Here is a 24,835-nt window from a genome sequence, read left to right as displayed (position 1 = left end):
GGATTTGTTCTCCTGAGTTCGGAGAGGATAAAGAAGCCGTGGAAAGGGTGCAGAGAAGAGTAGCTAGGATGATATCCGAAATATTGAATCATTTACGAGGAGAATTGAGATTATGTGCGCTGGTGAGGAGGAGATATGTGGGAAGCCTATAGAAATTTAAAAGTGTTACAGGATATTGATTGAAGAAAATTTTCTTCATGTAAAAGGTTGGGAGAGGAATTCATGAAAGTTAAATGTGTGCGCAGTTAAGAAAGGAGCGAGAGCTCGATTTTTCTCTCACAGGGCAGCGAGTGACTGAGTGGAATAGTTTGCTTTAGGGGGCAGTGAACGCATCCAGTGCGAATGAGTTTAAGAAAAGGTGTGGGTAATGGGTGGCGTCTCTCAATGAGTCCTTGATTCCCCAGAGGGCTGATAATAATATAACTCCCAAGAGATCATCCCCTCCTCCTTGGCATACTCTTGCGAATATCTTCCCAATGCTCAGAGGTGGCGAACTGTGAAAGAAAAGAAACAAAAGCAAGGAAAAATAAGCAACAGCTTTCGAATGACACACTCTCTCTCTCTCTCTGCCATTGGATCCTTGGTAAACTTGCAATAATATCGCTTCTTCTTTGTTAATATGTATGAAAATTAAATTAAAAATTTCCCCCATCATATTGACGTTGTTAGGGAATGTTTAAATTTCTGATTCTTAAATCCCCGTCTCTTTAGCAGAAAGGGGTAAAAAATGACTGCGGTATTGATTGGAGGGGGGGGGGGAGTGATGCTCGAGCATACTTCTAGTAACAATTTCATTTTCTTTCCACCATTTCTAAAGCTCGAAAGAAGATTTCTTTGCGATGACGAGAACGCCCTTAAAGAGAGTGCACGCTCCCTGCATTTAACCCAAACCCTCGCCGTTGTTGCTTCTTGCCAGTGGTGCATCTTTCCTCGTTTCCCAATGGAGATTCTGCTCTCGTTCGTCGCTGCTGCTTCGCAGATGCCATTTACCTACCACGGACGTTCTGCGCGTCCGTAATTTTAATGAGAGAAGATGCTGCGAGTGTTTGCTTATGAATACATTTTTGCATGTGTGTGTTCTGATGGCCTGTTTCTCAAAAACCCGACACTCCCTCCTTGTGAATGCTTAACTCGTCTTCGCTGGTAAGGATTTCGCGGGCTTTCAGGAGTGCTCATCCAAACAGTTGATTTGTTTCAGGTTAGAGCTTTAAATCAGGTTGACGTCTTGCAACATTTGTATGCTCCTTAAAATACTAAATTTAAATTAAATCGAATATTGAAATATTAAATTCACCGAGCAAATGTAGGCTTGCCGCAACTTGTTTTGCATTTGATTTCTTTTATTCTTTCTTATTTTCCCTCTGGAGCGACAGCATCAGGATTCATGATTATTCACGTCCTACGTATTTAAATAGTGGAATTAAGTCTTTGCCCAGTGGCCAGCCACATTGCGCCAATCAAAATGAAACTGAATTAGAAATATTGCTGCAAAGGGGGAGGGGGGGGCTTGATTAGGATTAAGTGTTGCTCAGACATTCAACTATTAACGTTCTTTCAATTGTTTCCTTAGAAAACTCGTAATTATCTTATAAAAGAGTAACAATTTCGTTCCAACTTCTCCCCTTGTCAGATGAAAGACGTTTCAAAGTTTCACACCCGTAATATTCATTTCGGTTCCGCTAAATTTCCGTGCACCATCACTCAGGAAGTTCATTAAACGCAAATATATATTTTTCCCAAGTATGTTAAGATTTATATAAATTGAGTTTATATAACTATTAAACATCGATTATAACCATTTATTAATAACATTTCATAAAATTACTGAAAAAAATTCTTTAATAATGGGGGAGAGAGAATTTAGAAGTAAAATGCGAACATCGATTACAACAGGGAACCGTAATATTAAATCACCCATTTCCCTTCCTCCCAAAAACCTGCTGGGATACATTTTGATCCGATGCCAGCCCAGTTTGCGTTTGTATTCAATAAGCCACTTAAATGAACTCCTCAAAGGTCGATAGCACCCCCGAAGTCTTTCACAATCTCACGCGAAACAAAAGGGGTTGAAACTGGAAATATCGCCAAAATAGCGATGGTGGACGCTTCGCAATGAAGATTTCGCCGATGAACCTGTCGACTGACTCACGCGTTATTTTCTAACACGTAAGTTTAGAAGCGGGGGGGGGGAGGGATGGTAGCACTCGTTTCTGAAAACAATTCACTTCATGAGGAAGGTGATTCGAGAGCGGATGACTTCCAACATAAATTCAACGCGCGGATGTTATTATTTTCAGTCCGCATCAGTTTATTAAAAAGTACGCACTGAAATAAGTTTCTAGTAGATGTACGATTGGCACGTCATCTATGGCGTAACTACCCACGTCATTTATGTGCAAAATGAAATAAGCACATCGTTTACATCATACCGATTAAATACCTTTACAAAGATTACGGAATATGCCTTACATCGAGAAATCCAGCGAATGTCGTTTTAGATGTCCTATTTTATGCGAATGTTAAGAATCTGCAGATGCGTTTAGTCTGTGAAATTCGGAGAAGAATAAAATTTAAGAAATACTCAAACGATTCGCTATATGGCGCACGTGTTTATTTGCATTCAACTTACTTTCATTACGATGATTGGATTAGAATATCGTTTGATGTGTCCTAATAATTTCATTGTAATTATATAATGGCCAACGCTATTTTACACACACAAAAACGTGTGTGTGTGATATAACGTTGGCCTAATATTATTCGTTACGCAAAATATTCGCACTTGTGGATTTCTGTGGCAAGCCAAGGTTAACACGTTCATTGCCAAGCTGAAAATTGGAATTTCGTGTGGTGGGCAAATTTTTTTAATTTTTTTATTTAGTTAGTGACGTCCACGCGATAACCCGTGATCGGCCGCTCGGTGAGAACTCGCAATCGTGATTGGCAATGAACGTGTTAAGCTCGGTCCATTTTCTGCCGAATTTCCAGGCTTCCGCCCTTCCCACTGAAGCCCGCAAGGTTATCCATCCTCGCCGGGGCTCGCGAATCCACATCTGCAGCAGTCTGGGTTTGGGCGCCAACATCAGACGATCGGAAGTTGGCCACGTACGTTACTTAGCGCAATACAAGGCAGCAACGAGACGCGAGCGTAGTTCCCGTTCGATGCGGGCGCAGGTGCACGCCACACTTCCCCAACTATTAAATCGCTGCTGAGTGTACGTAGTCCTAAGCGGTGAACTCAGCCCGCATAGTAGCTCACTTATTTCTATTCATTTTCCCGAAAGTGGCGTCGCAATTCTTCTCCCAAAGAGACGTTCCCAACAGACCAGAAACTGCAAGGTTGCTGGCCCACGAGCACACCCCTCTGTATGTTTGGTTTAAACGCGTGTCAGAGAGAGAAAGAAAACTAGATTTTTGTAATAAACACGTGAACCCACATCTGCTGCAGTCCGAGTTCAGCATTAGACGATGGGAAGCTGGCCACGTAGGTGTACTTAGCGCAATGAGACGCGAGCGTAGTCCCCGTTCCCCATAGCGGAGTCGATGTCCATATACTTGACCCGGGATTAAAGCTCATCCAGGACGTAGGTCACTCCGTCGAAGGCGTCAACAATGAAGTCTCAAAGCCTCAACCTGCGTGGTTGCTTCTAATGACAACATTGAATCCTACTTCTGTTGCGTCGATTTCCCTAAAAGGACGAAGAGCTGTCACCACCATCCCAAGCAACGCTTGGTTTCGATTTGCATGGACACATCCGGCCCTGAACGGCCTTTGGAAAGCCGAATCACGAGCACTCTTCAAATTAGCGGAAGATGTCCGTGTATGGCGAGAAGAATCGCATCTTGCCATCTCGTCTGCTAAACGTGCTGCGTATGAGGATGCTTTTCCAGCTCGTGGGGCTGCGATCCGTCATACCTAGACCAAGGATAGTGAGTTATTTCATCATTCTCGACAATTGTGCGATGTCGTGGCATAACGTAATCCACGATTCCTCTGCAAGGGCGCCATGGGAAGAAGAAGTGGTATACGGGAGTCGAACAAAATTCCCGAGTCCGTTGACCAGCTTTTCCCAAGAGAGAGGCATCTTATATCGCAGGAATGGCACGTTGAGGTTAAGAAATATTCGGATGTCCGAACAATTTTTGCAACAGAAGAAGAAACTTGAAGATTAATATCGCACTGCGTAAGATTTAATGGCTCGCAGTTAGGAAAGCGCCTTGACGGAACATGCCGACAGACAGACAAAACTTTAAAATCAGAGCAAAATAAAAAATAAAAATTGTTGCAAATAAGAAAAAAAATCCCAAAAATATTTCTGTCATATTTTAGGGGTGCACATTTCCGAATATCCCATTGAAAGATGAATTCCTCGAGTGTTTTTTGCGCACACATTCAAGCTCATTACCCCCCCCCCACACACACACACACATACACCCACCCACCCTTGTCTTCTCAAAGACGGCTCTGTGCGAATGTTCCCTCTGACACACCACACCAGAGTTTCCAACTGATGGTCTTCTCTTTTCATATCTTCTTTGGCCAAAAATCCCTCGCTTCCATTCCATCCGATTCATTCGTTCTCTCCTCATGTCACCGACCATTCAGAGTTTTCTTTACATTTCGTTTTCTCCAGCCATTCCTAAGCGAGGCCATCGTCCTTGGAGATTTAGCGTTCACAGGTGGGACTGGCTTTCCTTTTTCACACGCCGATGCAGAGACGTTTGCTCTTCCAACAGTCTTGCACAAATTGTTCCTCTCAAATTATTCCAACTCTTTTCCAAACGCTTTTCCGACATCTTTCTCCGCAGTGGTCCATCGTAATTATGCAGCGAGGGTTGCTTGTCCTCAACCCGATTCAGATCATGAGCTGATGCTGATTTCTTCTTCCATGGAGCGACATCTTTTCTCATCCACGCGTTGTCTGACATTACATAAGAATGCCAAGCAGGACCACCTTGGATTTCTTGGTTGCATTATTGCTTACAGGTTTCTGATCCTAACATTTATGCTGAATGCATCACTGAAACAATTCTTATAGCATAGACACATTTTTCCCCCATTCTAGCTTTATCTTATCTTATCTCCCTTTCTAAGCAGTGATGCTTAAAGAAGACAATCTAGGCTATTCAAAAGAAAAAAAAAATCAAGATTCTCAGAGCTGCCTTTCACCGGAATCTACGCGTGTTCCATTTAAGCCGTGCCAAATCTCGAAATATTTCTTACAAATTATGAGGACATCCAAAACTGATTTCCAAAGAGACGTAAGAAAGAAAGAAAAAAAGGATCTCATCACGAGCGCTGTGATTCCACCGCTTTTGCACTCGGACGGCGCTGTTGTATCATTCTCCGAGGACAAAGACATCGTCTTACTTTTCCTCCGGTTCTTGGATTGAGCTTCTTGCAGAATGTCCTCCTACCCTTCCACGTGCTGCATTCAGTAAGCTTCCTTCGATTTTTCTTCAGATAACGATCGGAAGAATCTTGTCCACATTGGATACCAAAAAACCGCTCCTGATGGCGTTTCCGAGGGTGCTCCAGAGTCGACTCGCTCATCATTTCTTTCTGAAGCAATGGAGAAAACCCTCACTTTTCGGCTTCTCGAAGTTTCTTAACCAATAAACGATAACAATGTGGACTCTGCCACTCTCTCTCTCTCAGTCTCCGAATGCTTTAAATAAGTTTGGCGAATCACAAGTGTTTTCTCCCGATGTGTTTCTAGTGCATTTTTTTCCATCAAGCCTCACTAAGTAACTCCCCACCCCCTTCCCTTATTGTACGTAATCTTACTGCGCGATTTACTTTCCACTTTTGTCATTTTATGTTTGGTATATCTGCGGATTTTTATCCTCAAACTCTTTGGATTTCCATTTTTGCTAAACAAAACGAAACATTCCGAAAATTTGTAAATCTTTTGTAATATTTATTATTTTATTTCGTTATTTGCGCTTACCTGGTTGGGCCCGTTCATTGCGTCCCCCCTCTTCCACTGTACAAGTTGTTGTTTCGAGTCCCTACTTGGGAGCAGGTGGTTTGCGAATCTGTAAGCGCTGAACGATTTTCTTTTCCCAGCGGTACTCGTCTACAGTTGGAGGGATTCGCATAAAATGTACATCTCCCCCACCCGAGAGAAGCTGCCAAATTGCTTATCAGTGCTGTGTGTAAGGTTTTGATTAAGATTTTGTTTTACTGTTGCGCCATAATATGGCGGATTTTTATTTATTTCTCTGCTCGAACACTTCCCGATTGCTAACCGAAATACGTTCTTCTTTAGCAAACCAAAGGTATCGGTGGCATCAAGCTGTGGAGGAAGATTTCTAACATTTCCGTCACACATCGGCGGCTTGGAAATATTGAAGATATTGGGAGCATCAAACTCAGAAAGGTAAGTACGGAGAGAGTACGCAATGGACCGCGTGATCTAATTTTGAAGTTTTATTTTTAATTCTGACGAAGAGTTGTGCATCACATAGGAGTCCCAAAGTATTCACAGAATAAAATCAGAATTCACAAAGAAAGACAGTTTTAGCAAAGAGAGAGAGAAAGAGTTGGTTATTTAGAGCTACGGACGAAACAATTAAAGCTATGAGGCGAGTGTATTAACTCTGCTAACTGCGTGTGTATTCTTTTGTTCGGTTTGCCTATTTTCAAAAAAACACTTTCCTTTCTACTCCCAGATGAGATCGGTTGTCCCATTCAGCTGGAAGCCCTTATTAAGGCTCTTCGCTTCCTAGATAGGATTCGAGCCCACCAATCAAATGGGGTCATCGTTGGCGTCCGCTATGCTAGTCAACCGGCACAGAAAAAGACGAGCGGATTTACTTTGGATTTTATGATAATTGCGAAGAAGTATGATGGGATTTATATTAATTCGAAAGATTTCTGAAAATGAGGAGGGGGAGAAGAAAGAACCGTGGAAGAGATCAGTTGAAAGGGAGGACAGCCTTTTTTTTTGGGGGGAAAATGATAAAAAGTGGTGAAGATAGGCCAGTAGAGCTGATGTTGTTAGGTTTTCAATATGCGCGATTAGGATATGAGACACCTCACAGGGATGCCCGCACTGTACCTCTTACCTGACTCCTATGAGAGGCACGGGAAATTTGTGGAGGGGGCGAATCCATTGTTCAATCACAGATACGTGGAATGTGATTCGTTTCTGTAACTTATACAGAGAACTCTGCGATGCGTTTTAGTTTGGGGATTTTTTTTTCTTGGTTTTATGGTGGTCTGAGGAACGTTCGTTCATACGAAGGACATCTCGGGAGCTTTGATTTGAAGGGTATTTCTGTGCATCACCACCATTCTAGCAATTCAGTGGTTGTAGAACTAACAGGGTGCTTTGCTGTTGTGGTGTTTAATGTGTATTCTGTGGAAAATATTATGGAGAATTCAATGTTCCAGAAGGTGTCCATGATGCTATGTTGTGGGCTTTTGCGATTTGTAGGATTTTTTGGAGAGGAGGCTTTTGCGATTTAGTGTCAGTGATCACGTCATATATCGTCCACGTGAGCTCTGTGTAAGAAAACTACTCAATAAACAGAATCAACTCTCTTTCTTTTAAGGTTACACAGCGGTCAGCATTCATGGTGAAGAATTTCTGGAGACAAAAACACACGTTTTGTAAAGAAATTACTTTGCTTATAATTATGAAAATAGTACTCGACGTTTCGTCCTTTGTATGGAGGTCATCATCAGGAAAACATACATATGCGCAGGACACAAGCTACATGACACTACACAAAACAAAGATAAATCTGAATGCAATGCTTTGTTAAATAAAGTTTTATTTATTTAGATTTTTTTATAAACTGTGTATTATACTGATATGTATAAAAAATATAAAAATATTTTATTTTGTTAATTTATAATTATGTATATATTTTTTATTTATTTATTTTTCACCAGACGTCAGACTAAGGTAAACGATTAAAAAACATTTAGATTTATCTTTGTTTTGTGTAGTGTCCTGTAGCTTGTGCCCTGCATATACATATTTCCTGATGTTGACCGCCAGACAGAGGGCGAAACGTCGAGTGCTATTTTCATGACCATAAACAAAGTAATTTCTTTACAAGAGGTGTGTTTTTTTCTCCATAAATTCACTATGAATGAAAATAAGCAGATATCATAACTGGAGGATGGACATATTCTGGCTACTAACTTTCTATAGAATCCTCTAGAGAGCCACACTCCATCAACATCAGACTTCCCCATTGGAAACTGACAACATCTAAATAAGTCATCCAATGACACAGCTAAATAAGTTGTCCGTACTTCCAGCCTATCTCGAAAGAGCGCAATCAGCAACTGTGAATTCACGTGCCTACTTTCCTTTTTTCCTGCCTCTCTTTTCTACCGTTTAGACGAAATGTCTCTCCTAGTCACCAAACTATACGGAACACGTGACCATTCCCCTCCTTCTTGTCCCATTTATCTTTAAGCCTGACACAGCTAAATAAGTTGTCCGTACTACCCTCTACTCATACCTCTAACTTGCCAATCACTTCCCATTTCGTTCACCGCCGTTTATATTCACCCCTTCATTGGAATTGTTCCCTACGTAATGCGAATCCCATCATGCTTTTCAGTATTTAATTTCGCCCGTCAGTACCCCGAACTTCTTAATCCAGGATGACATAACTCCCATTTCTATCTGCTTGTGAACGACGACTTAATCTAGGATTGCACTCTCAGACAGCAGCGACTGCTAAGCTCCAAATAATCCACGTGTCTTCCACGCATCGTTAAGTTTTAACGGTAAGTTTGAAAGCAACTTACAATTTTCTGCAACCGACACAGTTCATCTACTACTAAAATGGCAGGCATTAATCTCTCGGTGGCGCTTTTCTGTGCAATGAAAGTTCTCATAGAGATTCTGTTGACAAACAAACAAAGCACAAACAAATTATGTAAAGCCCCCCCCCCCCCACCGTCCATAAAGCCTAACACAAGATTTTCATAAAATTAACCGATAAAGACAAGAAACGTCTTAATCCTGAAACAAGCTTTGGCATCTAACCTAACGTTTGAAAGTTGGTACAATTTTTTAGACAGAAAAACTACCCGCCTTAAGGAATACTCCCTGCCTGTGTGGACAGCAGGTAGTGAGTGCTTTATAATCGTGCACAACGGGAAGCAAACAGCACGGCTCAAGGCACTAACCGAAAAGCATGAAGAATTTCACATGACACATCTGCAGAATGAGTGAGGACCGGAAGATAAAGACATTCACGTTTGGTATTATGGATGGTGTAAACAGAAGAGTTAGATCATACAGAGAATGGATAGACGACATAAAGAACTGGTGTGGAATGGATGTACAGAAACTGCGACACTGTGCACTGGACAAAGAAAGGTGAACGAAGATAGTGAAGGAGGCATCGGACACCAACGGACAGTAAGCCCATGGTTCGCGATGAAAGGGTTCGTACTTCGAATCAATCTTTCTCCGTTAAAGTTATTCCAATCACCACATTTATTTCCTTAAAACAACTTGAAACTGAATTTAGCAGTCTGTCGTCGATATTTCGACTTTTCTCCAAGGTGAGTCCCTGTCATCCAGGCCATCTTCCAACTCACGACGATGATCCTTTCTTAGTCCCTCTCTTTAAGTTTTGGCTGTCATTTTGGAATTTCCGCATATTGCATATGGAAATTCCAGTATTCTCCATTTCCCGCACCTTCATTTTATTATATGGTGACGACATTTTTTCCACTCCGTGGAAACTGGGGAGCTTCCTCCCATAAAACAGGAAATGGGAGCGAAGAACATGCGCAATTAGCAGACGTAGAGGAGCACAGACTTCCATGCTCTAGTTTCCTAGGCCGTAATTTCGAAGAAGAACAAAAGCATATCTTAAAGAACCTGTCGTGTTCTTTCGACAACAAGCGCTTCCACTGGAAAAGTTTTCAGAAGGGAACCTGAAACCTTCCCTCTAAGCTCTGTGATTATGCTGGAAGTTGCACTCTGAGTTTCGCCACGCTGCGCCACCAGCAGACTTTATTTCTTAAATAGGCAACCTCTTTAGGGGAAATTTTGCCGAATTTCAATTTTTGTGTGTTCCACTCTCCTGCACTCAGTTTGAATCGAAAGGAAAAATCCTCTCCTCTATACCAGCCTAACTGCCGCGCACACACACACACACACACACACACACACACACACACACACACACACACACACACACACACACACACACACACACACACAGAGAGAGAGAGAGAGGAATATGTTTCGCTATAGTTCCAAAATGCGTTCATTTTTCACCAATCGGAATGGAAGCATTTCGACTACCATTTTGATGATTATATTCGGGATGCTGCTTTTAAAACCAGCACTTTAAATAAATGATACGTCACCAGGTGAATTTTTTTTTCTTTTATCATAATTTTATTTTTGCAAATTTCGGTTCAATCATGTGACATTTATGCAAAAAAAAAAAAAAAAACAGATTTTTTTTTTTTCTTTTTTAGATGGCGCTCGAACTGTTGAACTGGAACCGAGAAGAAGTGCGGTTTGTGATGGTTGGTAAACTGCTGTGCACGCAAATTACGGACTATCCTTGGAACAAGAAAGGAAAAACTTTGAAATTCTATCCGGTGCACGCGCTTCTAGTGACCCTCGGGAAACCCAACTCCAACTACAGACCAGAACAGGCCACCGACAATTCCATCCTGTTCCCGAAGAATACCGGCATCAGGGATGCCACGTTGCTTCTGATGAAAGAGAAAAACGGTCGCTGCATTGTGGTGAGGGTAAGTGAACATCCCCTCTCCCTTCCTGTTTTTCTGCTTTAAAAAAAAGAAAAAAAAAAAGAAATTTTGCTTTCTGAGTATGGAACTTGCTTTTTTTTTTTTTTTCGATTTGCACCGCATTTTATTTTCTCTAAACCTTTTCGTTTTCAGAGCAGCAGTTTCGCTTATTTTGTTTCTCTTCAGCTCACTTGGAAACATCTGTCACGCAAGTGACTCTCGAGCGGTACAGAACATTTCTGCAGAAGTTGCTTTCTTTCTTCCTCGACCAGGTCAGCAGAAACTACTGTTTTGCAGAGGAAACACCGCCACATGACCTCAAACTAACCGACCGATGATTTGATTACGTAGCGCACTAATCAGAGATACCGAAGAATGCAGCGAAGAAAGCTAATGGAGCTCAGTTCGGGCTCAGATTGCGTGTGAGAGCCAATTGTCTTAGAGTAGACAATAAGCACCCATCAGAACAAACGACGTTGTTTTAAAATTCACGGCATTTAAAACTGAAGCTCATTTCATGTGTTGTCACGACGGAATTTGTGTCTTTTTTCCTGTTATTCACGCTGCCGTATTAGGGTAGCGTTCACTTGCTTCGAAAGGTCACACTTGGAATAATTCTGTAGTTTGTCGACCCCGTTTGTTACATTGGCTTCTCGTAAAAAGCTGCTGTAGAAATGGCGTTTATTTAGGTTTCCTGAAGGTAGACGGTTGCAGGTTCGATTCTATTCCCTGACAAAGAGGAGATTTTTTTTTCTAAACTCTCTCTGGTCGGTTCGCGATTTAGCTGATCAAAGGCGGCAGCAAGCAGGTTTTTCTTTCTTCCAGGAACTCCACATCTCAATAATACGAATGTTAGTGTTAAGACACGAAATAGCCGCAGCTGTCTATTGTACTCTCTCTACCCCTAAAGCCTGGTACATCGATAGTGAGCTCTAACTCACTATCGATGAAAACTGAAGGTTGAATACTAGTTGCTCCCAAGTCTTCGAACCGTCACAAAAGAGTTCGTCCACTCCCTTTGGAGAGCCGACCTGGTTGACCGAGCGGTTAGCGTACCCGCTCTCCAACCAACAGGTCGCGGGTTTGAATCCCTGCAGGCATGGATGTTTATGCCTTGTGTAGTGCTATAATAATCGTTATATGGCTCAGTGCGGCCTTTGCCGTTCTTGCGGCATTTAACTCATCATCACCCTTTGCAGAATAAAAAGCGCGAGAGGATTTATTTATTTTTCCACACGCACACACCGTTGTCTTGTAAGATTATTTACTGACATTTCTAATACTAAACGACGAAACTAGAGAGGCAAAATGTAATCCCGAAATTTTATCCTGCAGAGCAATGCCAGTCGTCGCAATGAGGTGTGGATGGCAGTAGAACGCAGTCGTGCGTTTTACTGCTATTCACAATGCGATTGCCACTATTTTTTATTTATTTATTTTTTATCAAGCTTGAAACAGTTGAGCCCTACAGGGTTTGCCTAGTAAAGAAGAGGTACTCTCACCAGTAGGACAAGTTTAATGATTAGAGAGAGGAAGAATAGGAGAAGAATTCAGAACCGGAGTGAAGAATTAAAAGAGAGGAAACCATCCTTTAACGAAATAAAGAGCCAAAGAAGGATACTCGTCTTGAAAAATTGTGAACGAAACCCACAGAGCACGTTTCTTTTCCTCCTCCTTCATCCCTGCTACTGCTGTACTGTGAAACAGTCTTCCCCCAGACGTATTTTCCAAGGAATACAACATACAGGCTTCCAAATCAAATGTAAACAAGTTTCTCCTTTCCCAACCCACTACCCATATACAGTTCGAACGTACTATAGGTTGACCAGTCAACCTCGTATCTGGACCCGACATAAAAAAAAAAATTTCGTCATCGCAAAAGGTTACAAGATCTCTATCGGGCGTCTAAACGGGGACTCCCCCCCCCCACCCTGGAATCTATTTGTGAAAAAAAAATTAAATAAAAATTTATTGATGTAATTATTTGTCTCCAAGCGTTGTTCCCCCCCCCCCCGGGAAATTTTGTTTCCCCCTGGAAAATTTTCTGCGGATGCCCATGCCCGGTGTGCATAGACAAAAACGCAAGTGGTAGGGTGGATGGGATGAAGATTGATGAGTTCATGCGATTGTCACCCTAGTGTATGTAATTGTACGGAACGCTAATAATAATACTGATAACACTTGCTAACAAAAAGAAATTTTTTTTCTGCTGACTATGATCTGACACTTGTTTTTTACTAATTTGGGTGCGCTTATTTCAAATATCAAACCCATTTTTCTCTATCATGTCAGGTTTTTCCTCTACATTTTATTTTTGCTAATTTGTAAGTTTTTGATAGTTTTAAGGAGGCAGTACTATTTAGAGGATCAAAAAAATCGATTTTTTAATATCATTTTCTGAAAGTATGTACATTTAAAAATCTGTTCCTAACTTTTTATCAAGAAATTCGAAAAATTCCCGAAGATAGGGCCTATTATTCAAAGCGGTGCGCAGATCAGAATGGGAGCGCTCACCGCTCTCGCTTGTTAGTAAACGAATAAATGCGTAAGAACCTGCAACGGCACGTACTGGCGCTTTGAATGCGAGAGAGGCCGATAACCGACCTAATACATTTAGGTGATGAAAAGTAGGCGATGACAACTGCCTAAAGCAAATGAATGCTATATGCGTCATAGCGGACAAAGAACGATCGAAATAAGTCAATCGTTAATCGATCGTGAAAGTATGATGAGCGCTTATAACGTTTCAATAAAGTCTCTGGTTTTTTTTTTTTTTTGTTTTGTTAATTGCATGTTAGTCGGAAGTGAAGAAAATACATCATGTCTACTACTCGAAATTGTGTCAATAGTGTAGATTCCTTCTGCTACATTTGTGGCAGCTTTACTGTTTCCAGTCAAAGGACAAATATCACTGATTTCGTTAAGAAAGTGTACTTTGCATACTTTGACGTAAAAATTGCAGATCAGGACAAGTCATGGGCTCCAAATAAAGTGTGTAAGTCATGTGTAGAAAATTTACGACAGTGGAGCAAGGGAAAACGCCAAAAATTAGCTTTTGGCATTCCAATGATTTGGCGTGAACCGAAAAATCACGTAGATGATTGCTATTTTTGTTTAGTTCAGACTTCTGGTTAAAATAAGAAGAATAAGAAAAAAATTGTGTATCCAAATCTCGACTCAGCAATTCGGCCAGTTGCTCATTCCAATGAAATAGCCATGCCAATTTATAAAGGACTTCCTTTACTTGAGAACAGCATGATCGGGATATGCCAGATGTTCTTGAGGAGCAAGACCCGGATGTTGATTTAGACAATGAAAATTTAATTTCTAGTTCTGGACCGCAAATCTCTTACTAAGTCATTCAAGCGGAAATGAATGACTTAGTAAGAGATTTGGGCATATCAAAGGAATCATCGGAATTATTAGCTTCAAGATTAAATGAAAAAAACTTACTGAAGCAAGATACGATGATAACTTTTTATCGTAGCAGGGAAAGTAATCTGGTACAGTATTTTAAACACGAGTGTGGGTTGGTTTGCTGTAACAATGTGTCAGGTTTACTAACTGAAATGAGTGTTGTACAATATCATCCAAATGAGTGGCGTTTATTTATCGACAGTTCAAGCAGAAGTCTCAAGTGTGTCTTACTACACAATGGGAATGTATATGGCTCAATTCCTATTGGCTATTCAGTCCACTTAAAGGAAACATATGAGGACATTAAAAAGGTTCTGAAGTTATTAAAATATACAGACCATAACTGGATCATCTGTGTGGATCTTAAAATGGTGAACTTTTTACTTGGCTTTCAAAGAGGATATACAAAGTTTCCGTGTTTTCTATGCTTCTGGGATAGTCGAGCTAGAAACCAACACTGGAGTCAGAAACATTGGCCTCTTAGAATATCCTTAAATGTTGGAGAACAGAATGTTATAAATCAACCTTTAATCGACAGAGAAAAAATCATTTTTCCACCTCTAACACATCAAACTAGGCCTTATGAAGCAGTATGTTAAAGCCTTAGATTTACAAGGTGACTGTTTCCAATACATATGTCAAATACTTCCACGACTTAGTTATGAAAAAATTAAAGCCGGTGTATTTGATGGACCGCAAATTAGAACTTTAATGAGAGACTCAAATTTCATCAACTCTATGAACGAAATTGAGAAAGAGGCCTGGACTTCATTTACGATGGTCGCGAATAATTTTCTTGGAAACAAAAAAGCGTGCAATTACAAAGATCTAGTGGAAACAATTCTTGAAAATTTCCAGCCCCTAGGTTGCAACATCAGCATAAAGCTTCATTTCCTATACAGTCATCTTGATAGATTTCCCGAGAATTTAGGTGCTGTAAGCGATGAACAAGGCGAAAGATTTCATCAAGACTTAAAAACTATGGAACATCGGTACCAAGGAAGATGGGATTCTCACATGATGGCTGACAACTGTTGGAGTTAGGGATTGCCAAAACAGAACACACAGCAGAAATTGCTACAAACAAAAATTTATTCCCTGAAACTCATGTGTAAGTAAAATTGTTATTTTTTTTATAAATATTCTTGTAATTTTTAATTAATATTGTTAAGTAGTTATGTATCTAATTATCGGCCTCTCTCGCATTCAAAGCGCCAGTATGTCCCGTTGCAGGTTCTTACGCATTTATTCGTTTACTAACAAGCGAGAGCGGTGAGCGCTCCGATTCTGATCTGCGCACCGCTTTGAATAATAGGCTATATCTTCGGGAATTTTTCGAATTTTTCGATAAAAAGTTAGGAACAGATTTTTAAAAGTACATACTTTCAGAAAATAATATTAAAAAATCGATTTTTTTTGATCCTCTAAATAGTACTGCCTCCTTAAAACTATCAAAAACTTACAAATTAGCAAACAGAAAATGCAAGAAAAATGAGTTTAATATTTGAAATCAGCGCACCCAAATTAGTGAAAAACAAGTCTCACATAAGTCAGCAAAACTTGTGTTGGACTGTGTAATAATCTAGTTTATGTGCCACTTTTCCCAAAAAATCCGAAGAGAGTAATAAAGATATAAATGCTCTCTAATATTCCACACGATTCCATGGAGCTATTGACAGGCCTATTAGATCGATTTAAAAACGTCTGTTACTCATGCGACTGTTTTCTGTTGCTTTTCACTTTCATCACTGCATGATAAATGATGTTTGCTAATTTTACTGCCACACAACTTCAAAGGTCCTTTCAATGAAAGTAACTTGTGCTGCTTTATTCTTTGGCGTAGGACCCTCTCCATTTAGGAAGCTGTGTGATTTGCAGTGATTCTGATTCTTCGGATGAGATCTTTGAAATTCAGGAGTATACGACTAAAGAAGCATATCTCTTAAAGGTAAATGAAATTCCCATCTAAAGAAGACTAAACTTATTATTTGTTTATTTTTTTTATATATTGCAATAGTTATACTAAATGTAACCGATTTTCTTTGCAGCAATGAGAAGCGATAAGCGGCAGTGAAGGTTATATCAATTTAATTACATTCTATAACTCGATTAAGGAGAGATACCACAGAGTGGTTTATTCAGGAGTTGAGTCCAAAAGACAGCTTGTGACCAGTGGTGTGCCGCAGGGTTCTGTTCTTGGACCACTACTGTTTAATTTGTTCATTAGCGATATAGGAAAGGATCTGAGAGGAACTGTGCATCTATTTGAGGATGATGCAAAGTTAGGTAGAGCAATAGTGAATGCTCAGGAGTCAGAATTTTGCAGGACTGGGCTAAGGAGAATGGATGTCAATTGAATGTGGCAAAGTGTAAGGTTATGCATTTTGGGGTGAAAAGATAAGCAGCAGTTTACTATATTGGTGAAACTGTACTCCAGGAGATTGACGAGGCCAGAGATTTGGGAGTGTTAGTGGATAGGGAGTTGAAGTTTAGGAGGGAACATTGCAAAAGTGGCTAAATAAGCTCATCAAATCACTTGGTTGCTGAAAAACACTTTAACGAGCAGAAACAAACAGGTTATTGTTCCTGTGTATCGAGCCTTGATAAGACCCCATCCAGAATACTGTGTCCAGATATGGGCGCCAGGGTTTCTTCGTGATGAGGAGGAGGTGGAGAGGATCCAGAGGCGAGTGAGAAAGATGATAGCAGATCTATTGAATGAACCTTATGAGAACAGGTTGAAGATTTGTGGGTTGAAGAAATTGGTTGTTAGGCGGAAAAGGGGTGATATGATTGAGACATTCAAATTACTGAAGGGTTTCTATAAGATTAATCCAGAAGATATTTTTGAGAATAGGACTGGTAGTGGGAGGACTAGGGGGCCATCCATGGAAGCTTGGTAAGAGTGTGGTTAGCAAGGGTGTTAGGGCTGGGTTTTTTACTTCGAGAGTGGTAAATGAGTGGAATAAGCTGCCAGAGTCTGTTGTGGATGCCATGACGGTGAGTGAGTTCAAGGTGGAGTATGATAGATACTGTATGAATGTTGAATAGTTGTTCTTGACATGATGTTGGGCCTCCCTCGATGAGTCTAAGGACTCCTTGGAGCTGCCCGTAATAATAATAATAATAATTACCAATTTATCTTTGACTGTTTGTTTACTGCTGTAATTTTATTTATATGTAGATACTGCATTGCCTAACTTAATTTTGTGCACGCATTTTCTTCCCAGTCCGAGTTTTAATGCATAAATTGCACAACTGGGAAAGGTGTCGATGATCAGCAGTAATTTAGGTGGATACCAATCACCCCTGATCCATGGAGTTGTATGGCAGGGAGGTGGTCCATGGACATTGCTGTAGTGAAGGTTTTTGTGTGGAGTGGAAGTTTCTTTCCTGCAGAATAACTATTTCTGGCCGATGGACAAGAATATCGAGTCTATTTCGGGAAAGATCTCTCACGGGATATCTGTGCTGAAGATATGGTTAATATTTGCTTATAGGTTAAAAATGCGCGTTTATGACTGTGTGTGCAAATCAAATTCTGATAAATCCTGACAAGAGAACCACATGCAGTGTTTTTCAGGATTTACAATTTTCAGTAGAAGAGTTTCTTTGTAGTCATCGTTGTTTTGGAAGAAACTTGAAGAAATAATTTAGAGTATCTTGTTTGCATTAATGATATTTGCATTCAACTACGTTAACGGCGACAGTGCAGATTGGTTGATCACATTCACAATTGAAGTATTATGTGATTGATTGCGAAAATACATCTTTTAATTTCTCCGAATCGGCTTGACTTTTTTTTTTTTCTTTTCAACTTCGCTCAACCATCTTGCGCTATTCTTTGTGGAATATTTAAGGGCATGCAATTAAATAACAGTGCTGCATAATATAATATATATATAACACTGTCATATAATTATTACTATTATTTAGCAGTCTACTTATCGCGAAGTAAACAGACACCTGCTTATCGCGAAGTAAACAGACACCTGCTTATCGCGAAGTAAACAGACAAATCGATAAGCAGATGCATATCACAGTGAGCAGGAGAACAGACTGAATTGTGTGGGGTGGAAAGAATACAACTGAGCTCTCATTGCCGTGGGCAGCTATCCAGGCGCGTCCGTTACATTATCGTGTCTTGCTCCGCATTTTCTCACATGTTGAAATGCATTTTTATTTACGATCGTATATTCCGAACAAAAATTACGTTTGAATGAGATTTAAAAACACCACGGCAAATATTCTCCCTTTTGCGCGATGGCTTACCGCGATTTTCCCGGTAAGCCATCGCAACAACGATGAATCTCAGCTCTAAGTAGCCACCGGTAAAAATCTCGCATCCTCCATATCTCGGCTCTACTCCGCAGTAGACAAGAACCTAACAGTGTAGCGGACGTGGGCTCCAGGCAGTGGTCAGTAGGATCTGCTCTACTCTTAAGCGTACTCTGGATGAGACCTTTCGTAACGATACTGCAGGTTTTCAAAAACTTGGAGTGATCTAAAGGACCACTCTAAACCTTAACGAGTGATCGCTCATCGAGGTTCATTCCTCCCTAAAACAGTGTGCCAAACCTCAGTTCTATCCAGGAGCAGGAGACAAACCCACCACTATGTCAACCTGAATTAATGAACATGAACGGACCCTATACGGTGGTTGTGCCCTCTGGAAATTCTTGATTAAAGTGACTGGCAACTAATTAATCAATGTTAGAACAGTTCTATAGCAAGTTATCTTTCTGATGTAGTTTTTTTTTTCCCTTGAAACCCTAAGGTTTCCAGAGAGCAGTTGGTTTTTGCTGGCTACTGGCTAAACAATTTGGAATGGTGGTGGGCTTTTGTTTGCTGCTGAGCAGAGCTAGGGTTTGCAATGTATTATTAGGACGAACCAATACAAAGCGCCCAGAGTGATCAGAGTTTACTGATCTTTTGAGATGGGTTGATGGAAGTTAGAGTGATTTTTTTTAGGTCGCTTAATAAGAATTTGAGTAATACTTGAAATCACTTGTTTGGAATGATCTTTTAGATCACCCACAGATTTTAAGACCCCAAGTATCTTTACAAAGGTCATTCAGGGAATGCTCACCCTAAGAGCAGAGTGGGTAAAGCCAGTTTCCAAGTAGAAACTTGGAAACTGGCTTTACTCTGGCATTCTGATGGGTTTTCTGTGACTTTGCAGCATTGGTGTCATCCCACAGTGCCTTCTCTGTAGAACCAATGCAGAGAATCGATATTCTGTGATCCAAGTTCAGAGAGATGAAATAGTGATCTTCTAACATCAGTTTTAGGAATCATCAGGACCTCTTTTGAACAAAACTGTACTTAAAATAAAAGTCGAAGCTGATCTGGAAGTGGACTTTCCCATATCACAGAACAATGCGCATGTGTGAAAGGAAGTGTGCTGTGCATTATGAGATACTGGGACAATTTGATATGGAATCGACTGCTGCTAGCCCAGTAGTACATGAAGAATCTTCATGTACGAGTTTTTGTTTGCTCACATTTGGGAAAAGTATGTTTCTATCAGCACTGGGTTACAAAATTTCATTTTGTTATGATAATTTTATCAGACACAATGCATATCAAACAGAATGCTCAGTAATATGTAATGTAATATATGAATGTTGATCTCTTTGCTTGATAAGTGTTCATTTTATTTTATTGTTTCTTCATAGGGAGAGAACAAAACAATCACAAGGGATTGGCTGAAACAGCTAAAGTACCATGCAAAGGATCTTGGAAGCTGGAGGCGGCGGCGAAATGCACTAGCCAATATCATGATTAATGGTATGGTGCGTGAATAGGCAATTTCCCCCACCAATCCAACCTCCAGTTGGCATAGTACAAAATTTGCATATTGTGATAAGTCTTTTGATGATGACATCGCGCTGAGTGGTGTAAAATGTGATCATCTGTAAGTGAATACAGAACATTAATGACTGGCTTGTAGATATTTATTTATAAGTGACTTGTGTTTTCTAAAACTCCAAGATTCAGCAGCTACTTGGAAGTGATCCTAGCAGAAACCACAACACTACTCCCCCCCCCTCAAACACATTCCATTCCATTCGCACACTGCTGTTGTTGATGATACTGTAAGTGATACATCCAAAGGACTTGTGTCTAGTCTGTTTTTATAACTAAAAATGAAGGTAAATAATAAGCCAAAAGTATTACTGTATATGAAATAAATATTTTGTCATGTCAGAAAGCATTAAAAAAGTTCTTGACATTCTTCGTTTTCCTGACTTGTCCATGCATTACTTACTACTGACATCACACTTATAACAAATCTTGATTCAATGTGCTGCAGTTTAGGACTCGGAATATTATAATGAATAAACAAAGAATCGATTCTAATGCAGCACGCAGCAAATATTATAACTTCCGAAATAAATAAAGCGCGTATTTATTCAATGCATTTGTTTGCCACCCAAAAGCAACAATTTGGGTGGCAGAGCTGGATTTGCCACTTCACACAAGGAAACACAAAATCTTCCTGCTTTCCTCTCAGTTTCTTTGAATTTTCGTTTGTTTATATTTCTTTGCTACAGTAGGTGATCTTATGCATTTTCTCACAAATCATCTACTCATTTCATTTACATTAATTTATATCTCTTACACACTATGGTATATAAGTAATTTATATTACTGACAGAGATACTATAAAACACACTGTTTTGATATTTTTTTTGGTTTATTTCAGCGTTTAAAATCCAACTTAATGGATATTAGAAGATAATTTTCAATCCCTAATACAAAATCATCAATATGCTATTTGTAGCCGAAACGTTTTTTTTTTTTTTTTTTAATGCTAGGCTTGTACAGTACGTTGCTGTGCTTAGTACACCATAGAACTACTGCGTTATATGTGTTTGGGGGAGAGGGAGGCAAATGCAAGCATCGATATTACAGATATGCTTGCTGTGCTGCACGACCCTGTGATTACTCAACTGTTATCCTTAATACGCATAACATTAAGGATAACAACTTCCCAGAACTAAAGGTTTCATGGCTTCTACGAAAGTTTCTCTGAGTCTCCTTTCTTTTTATATTCCAAATCTTCTTCTTCATCATTTGAGTTAACGATAATTTTTAAATATTTAGATTTTGTTCTCTATTTTTCTTGTTGACTGTAAATTAATGTTGTCACTTCCCATATAATTCTTGATAAGCTTGGATAAATATTTAGAAAGAACTTATCTTGTGATCTATATGGTGGAGAGGATTATTCGCTTTATGCATTTCTAGTGCACCGTGTAATCTAGGAGTAATACGATGCTGTGATTTAAGTTGTTTTTAAAATGGTCTGAGAGGTATACGCAGGAAGATCATTAATTTCAATATGTGAGGACCAAGTATGATCACGGAAAACATTTGAATTCCACAGAAAATTGGCCCATTTTGTCGAGAGGTAAAGGGGCATCTAAATGAAATCATCGAATATTTTATCCAAGTTGGACATATTATTCAAAATCGTTCCAAATGAAGCATCAGTATCCTAGATCGTTTTCCTCCTGACACTACAAAGTTTTTCAGCACTCCAATCTGTCACTTGAAAAGTTTAAGCTGCCTTAAAACGACACATATGGAAATTAGATAACCTACATATCCCATCCCATCCCCTCAGCCATATGCTACCATACTAGGGAGATGATCATGAAGCAAGGTGGTTTCCCGTTGCCCTCGTTACCGTATTTATGACTGTAGCTGTGTGTTCAGGGCTTGCCTGTTTTGACGGACGAAAAACCCGAGATCTCGGATAAAAATATCCTCCACCACCGAATGAGTCAGGTAACTCACCTTTAATCGAAAGAGACCAGATAAAGATGTCTCACGTTATAAACGGGAATCGAACCCTGGTTTTTCCGACCAAAGGGCTTCGTCTATACCGACTGAGCTACGGAGGCTCCCCTCAATAATCATCATACTGAAATTAAGCTTAATCTGGATGTTGAATGTGAATAATGTTCTAATAAAAACAGGAAAAATATCTTTTGAAATTTATAGGAAGCGAGTTCATACAGAAAGATATAGTTGAGACCTATGACTACAATACCGTGACCGGACAGTTCATCGCTGGAAATTTAATCGTGGGGAAAATTAATCGCACGAAAATTCATCGCGGATATATGAAAAAAAATAATAAAATAAAGAAAATAAAAAAATAAAGAAAACAGATGGTGGCTGTATTTATTTTAAGATTCGGATTTTTATGAATTTATAAAATAATTGTTTGACAAAAATAGTTATCTTGAATGAAGTTCTGGGAGAATAAAATGTATTGGCGAGTAAGATAATTAGCAAAAAAAAAAAAAAAAAAAAAAGATAGTGGCATTGTTCTCCAGAGCGATACAGTCGTAAGTGAAGAAATCTGAAAGGATCTCTTATTTGCACTGGCTTTAAAAACTATTATTTTACGATAAAACAAGTAGCAAAAATAAATGTAACTTGTAGGTAATATAATTTAGATTCCAGTTACCGAGCAAACGGCAAGCAACTGCGTTTCTGGCAATAGGTAACTGAACGTAGCTACGTACGCGAGGTAATCTGAATAGAAGAAGGTAATCCATTAGAAGGTGCGATAATCCTTCACGTCAACGTGAAGGATTATCGCACCTTCTAATGGATATGACAGTCGAATGCACTTGATATCCATGTTTTTTCAACAGGCGGTCTGACGACTCGTATCCAGGATTTGCTGGACGTGTGTGTGTGTGTGTGTATATATATATATACGTCATGGCTGGTTGGGAGGTTAACCCTGGAGATGTCGCGGTCGAAAAAATTGGAGCTTAGGTCGCGTGTATCCGAGAGATACATTCATTACTAGTATGTGCCAAAATGCGATAAAAAAAAAACGTTTCAAATATAATAATATAATTTCAGTTATCTAAATTTTTGTAATCTAGAAATTACTAAAAAAAAAAGAAACAAATAATAATAATAATAATAATAAACTAAACCAGTACTATACTGACATCGGAATTCGCGGTATCTCTCAGATACAATTTACTATCAAATATCATTTTCACTTTCGCATTCGACTCTATCATTCTCATCATCGGACTCGAGTAAGAAAATCGCTTAATCTCTTCAACATCTGATGGATTATCGTGTAGATAGATATATTTTTCCAGCCATTTTCAACGGTAAAAAAAAACAAACTATACTGACATCGGAGTTCGCGGTATCCCTCAGATACAATTTACTATCAAATATCACACATTTCTACATAACACGTGTCCAAACTGACTTCAATTTTCTAGCGAATAACGCTTTCAGCGAATTTTTTCTGCGATGATTTTTCCTGCAATGAATTTCCCCCCGCGATGAGTTTTCCCTGCGATGAATTTTCCCCACGATGAATTGACCGTGAACCCTGCAATACTAGTAACAATTTGTTTTTTATGTGGCAATAAGTTTGAAGTCATCTGATGTGAGGTGATGTCTAACAAGATCAAATAAATAATGGAATGTTGTTACAGACCTAGTGGATTGGCTAATAATGAGGAAGAAATGCATCACCAAATACATACGATGGGTGCGAAGAGTAATCATAATGGGGGGGGGGGGGGATTTAATTATCTGAACATCGGTTGGTTGGCTGAATCGCATTAGAATGAAAGTGTATGTATTGAGCTTTTGCGAGACAACTTCCTCAAGCAGCATGTGACAGACAGCAATTGTAGTCAAAATGTTTGATCTGATCATAATGTCAGAAGCGGTTTCAGTTAAAGCTGAAACTATTCCGCCTCCTCCACCAGGCGGAGGCAGAACTATTTTGTCTCTGCCTGGTGACGGTGATCACGAGATACTCACTTCGGAAGTAGCTAAGTTTATGAATGTTCTATTCACAAAAGGTTACAAGCTGAACTACAAAGCAGGAAATTATAATCAACTGAGTATGCTGGATTCTGAGCCAGGGTATCAGTTGTTGGATGGGAAGGATTCGACAGTGCGTGGAAAGTGTTTAAAAATACTTAAACGATGCGATATCAGAACGCGTCTCTAGAGTTCAAAGAATAAATACAGTAGGAGAGTAATGGATGTGTAATCTAATTAAGCAAGATTCCCGAGAAAAAGATGATGCGGAAAGAATACTGTGTGAATCAGGATGTCAATTATAAGCAACAGGCCAGGCGAGTCAGAGCTGTTGTACAGAAAGCAAAGTCTGAGTATGAAAAGAAACCTGCTCGACAAGTTAAAAAGAACCAAAAAATTCTATCGTTATGATGCAAGTAAAAGAAAGACTGAATTTGAAAGAATAACTCTACTGAATGCAGCTGATGATGCACAAGCGATTGTTCAGCTAATGAATAGCCATTTTACTAAAAGCTATCAGCCTTGTATATGTAACAGAACTCACGGCTGCCTCTTCACTGCATGAGGAGGAAATACTAGAGCTGTTTCACAAAATTGATAAGAATTCTGCAATAGAAACCGATGGGATATCAGCACGGATGCATAAAGAGTGTTCAGCTGAACTATTCCTTTGACTGGACTATCTGTCTCAGAACAGCGAAGATTCCACAGGAGTGGAAAGGATGTACGTAATCTCATTGCACAAGAGCGGTGCGAAGACCGATGTATCAAACTTTCGACCAATCACTATCTCCGGAGTGGTGGCAAAGATTTTTGAAAAGTTGGTTAAGCTCGCATTCA

General features: G+C 39.7%; 1 protein-coding gene across 1 annotated transcript in view; it reads left to right on the top strand.

The window, feature by feature from the left end:
• The window catches only part of LOC150109740 (uncharacterized), a 144,948-nt gene extending 124,544 nt beyond the window's left edge, over positions 1–20,404 (top strand). Inside the window, exons 12-15 of the mRNA XM_090414111.1 lie at positions 6,273–6,383; positions 10,472–10,753; positions 16,011–16,115; positions 19,846–20,404. Of these exons, the coding sequence (XP_090270237.1) occupies positions 6,273–6,383; positions 10,472–10,753; positions 16,011–16,115; positions 19,846–19,974 (627 nt within the window). The 3' untranslated portion in view covers positions 19,975–20,404. The remainder of the gene's footprint in view (positions 1–6,272; positions 6,384–10,471; positions 10,754–16,010; positions 16,116–19,845) is intronic.
• Positions 20,405–24,835: the final 4,431 nt, after the last annotated feature.

This window comes from Typopeltis vanoorti, chromosome 2 (genome assembly GCF_054136105.1).
Source record: "Typopeltis vanoorti isolate ZY-2024b chromosome 2, IOZ_Tvanoo_1.0, whole genome shotgun sequence".
Classification (NCBI taxonomy): Eukaryota; Metazoa; Arthropoda; class Arachnida; order Uropygi; family Thelyphonidae; genus Typopeltis; species Typopeltis vanoorti.
Note: the sequence above shows the minus strand (reverse complement) of the source record. Positions and strands in the feature narration are given on the sequence as shown.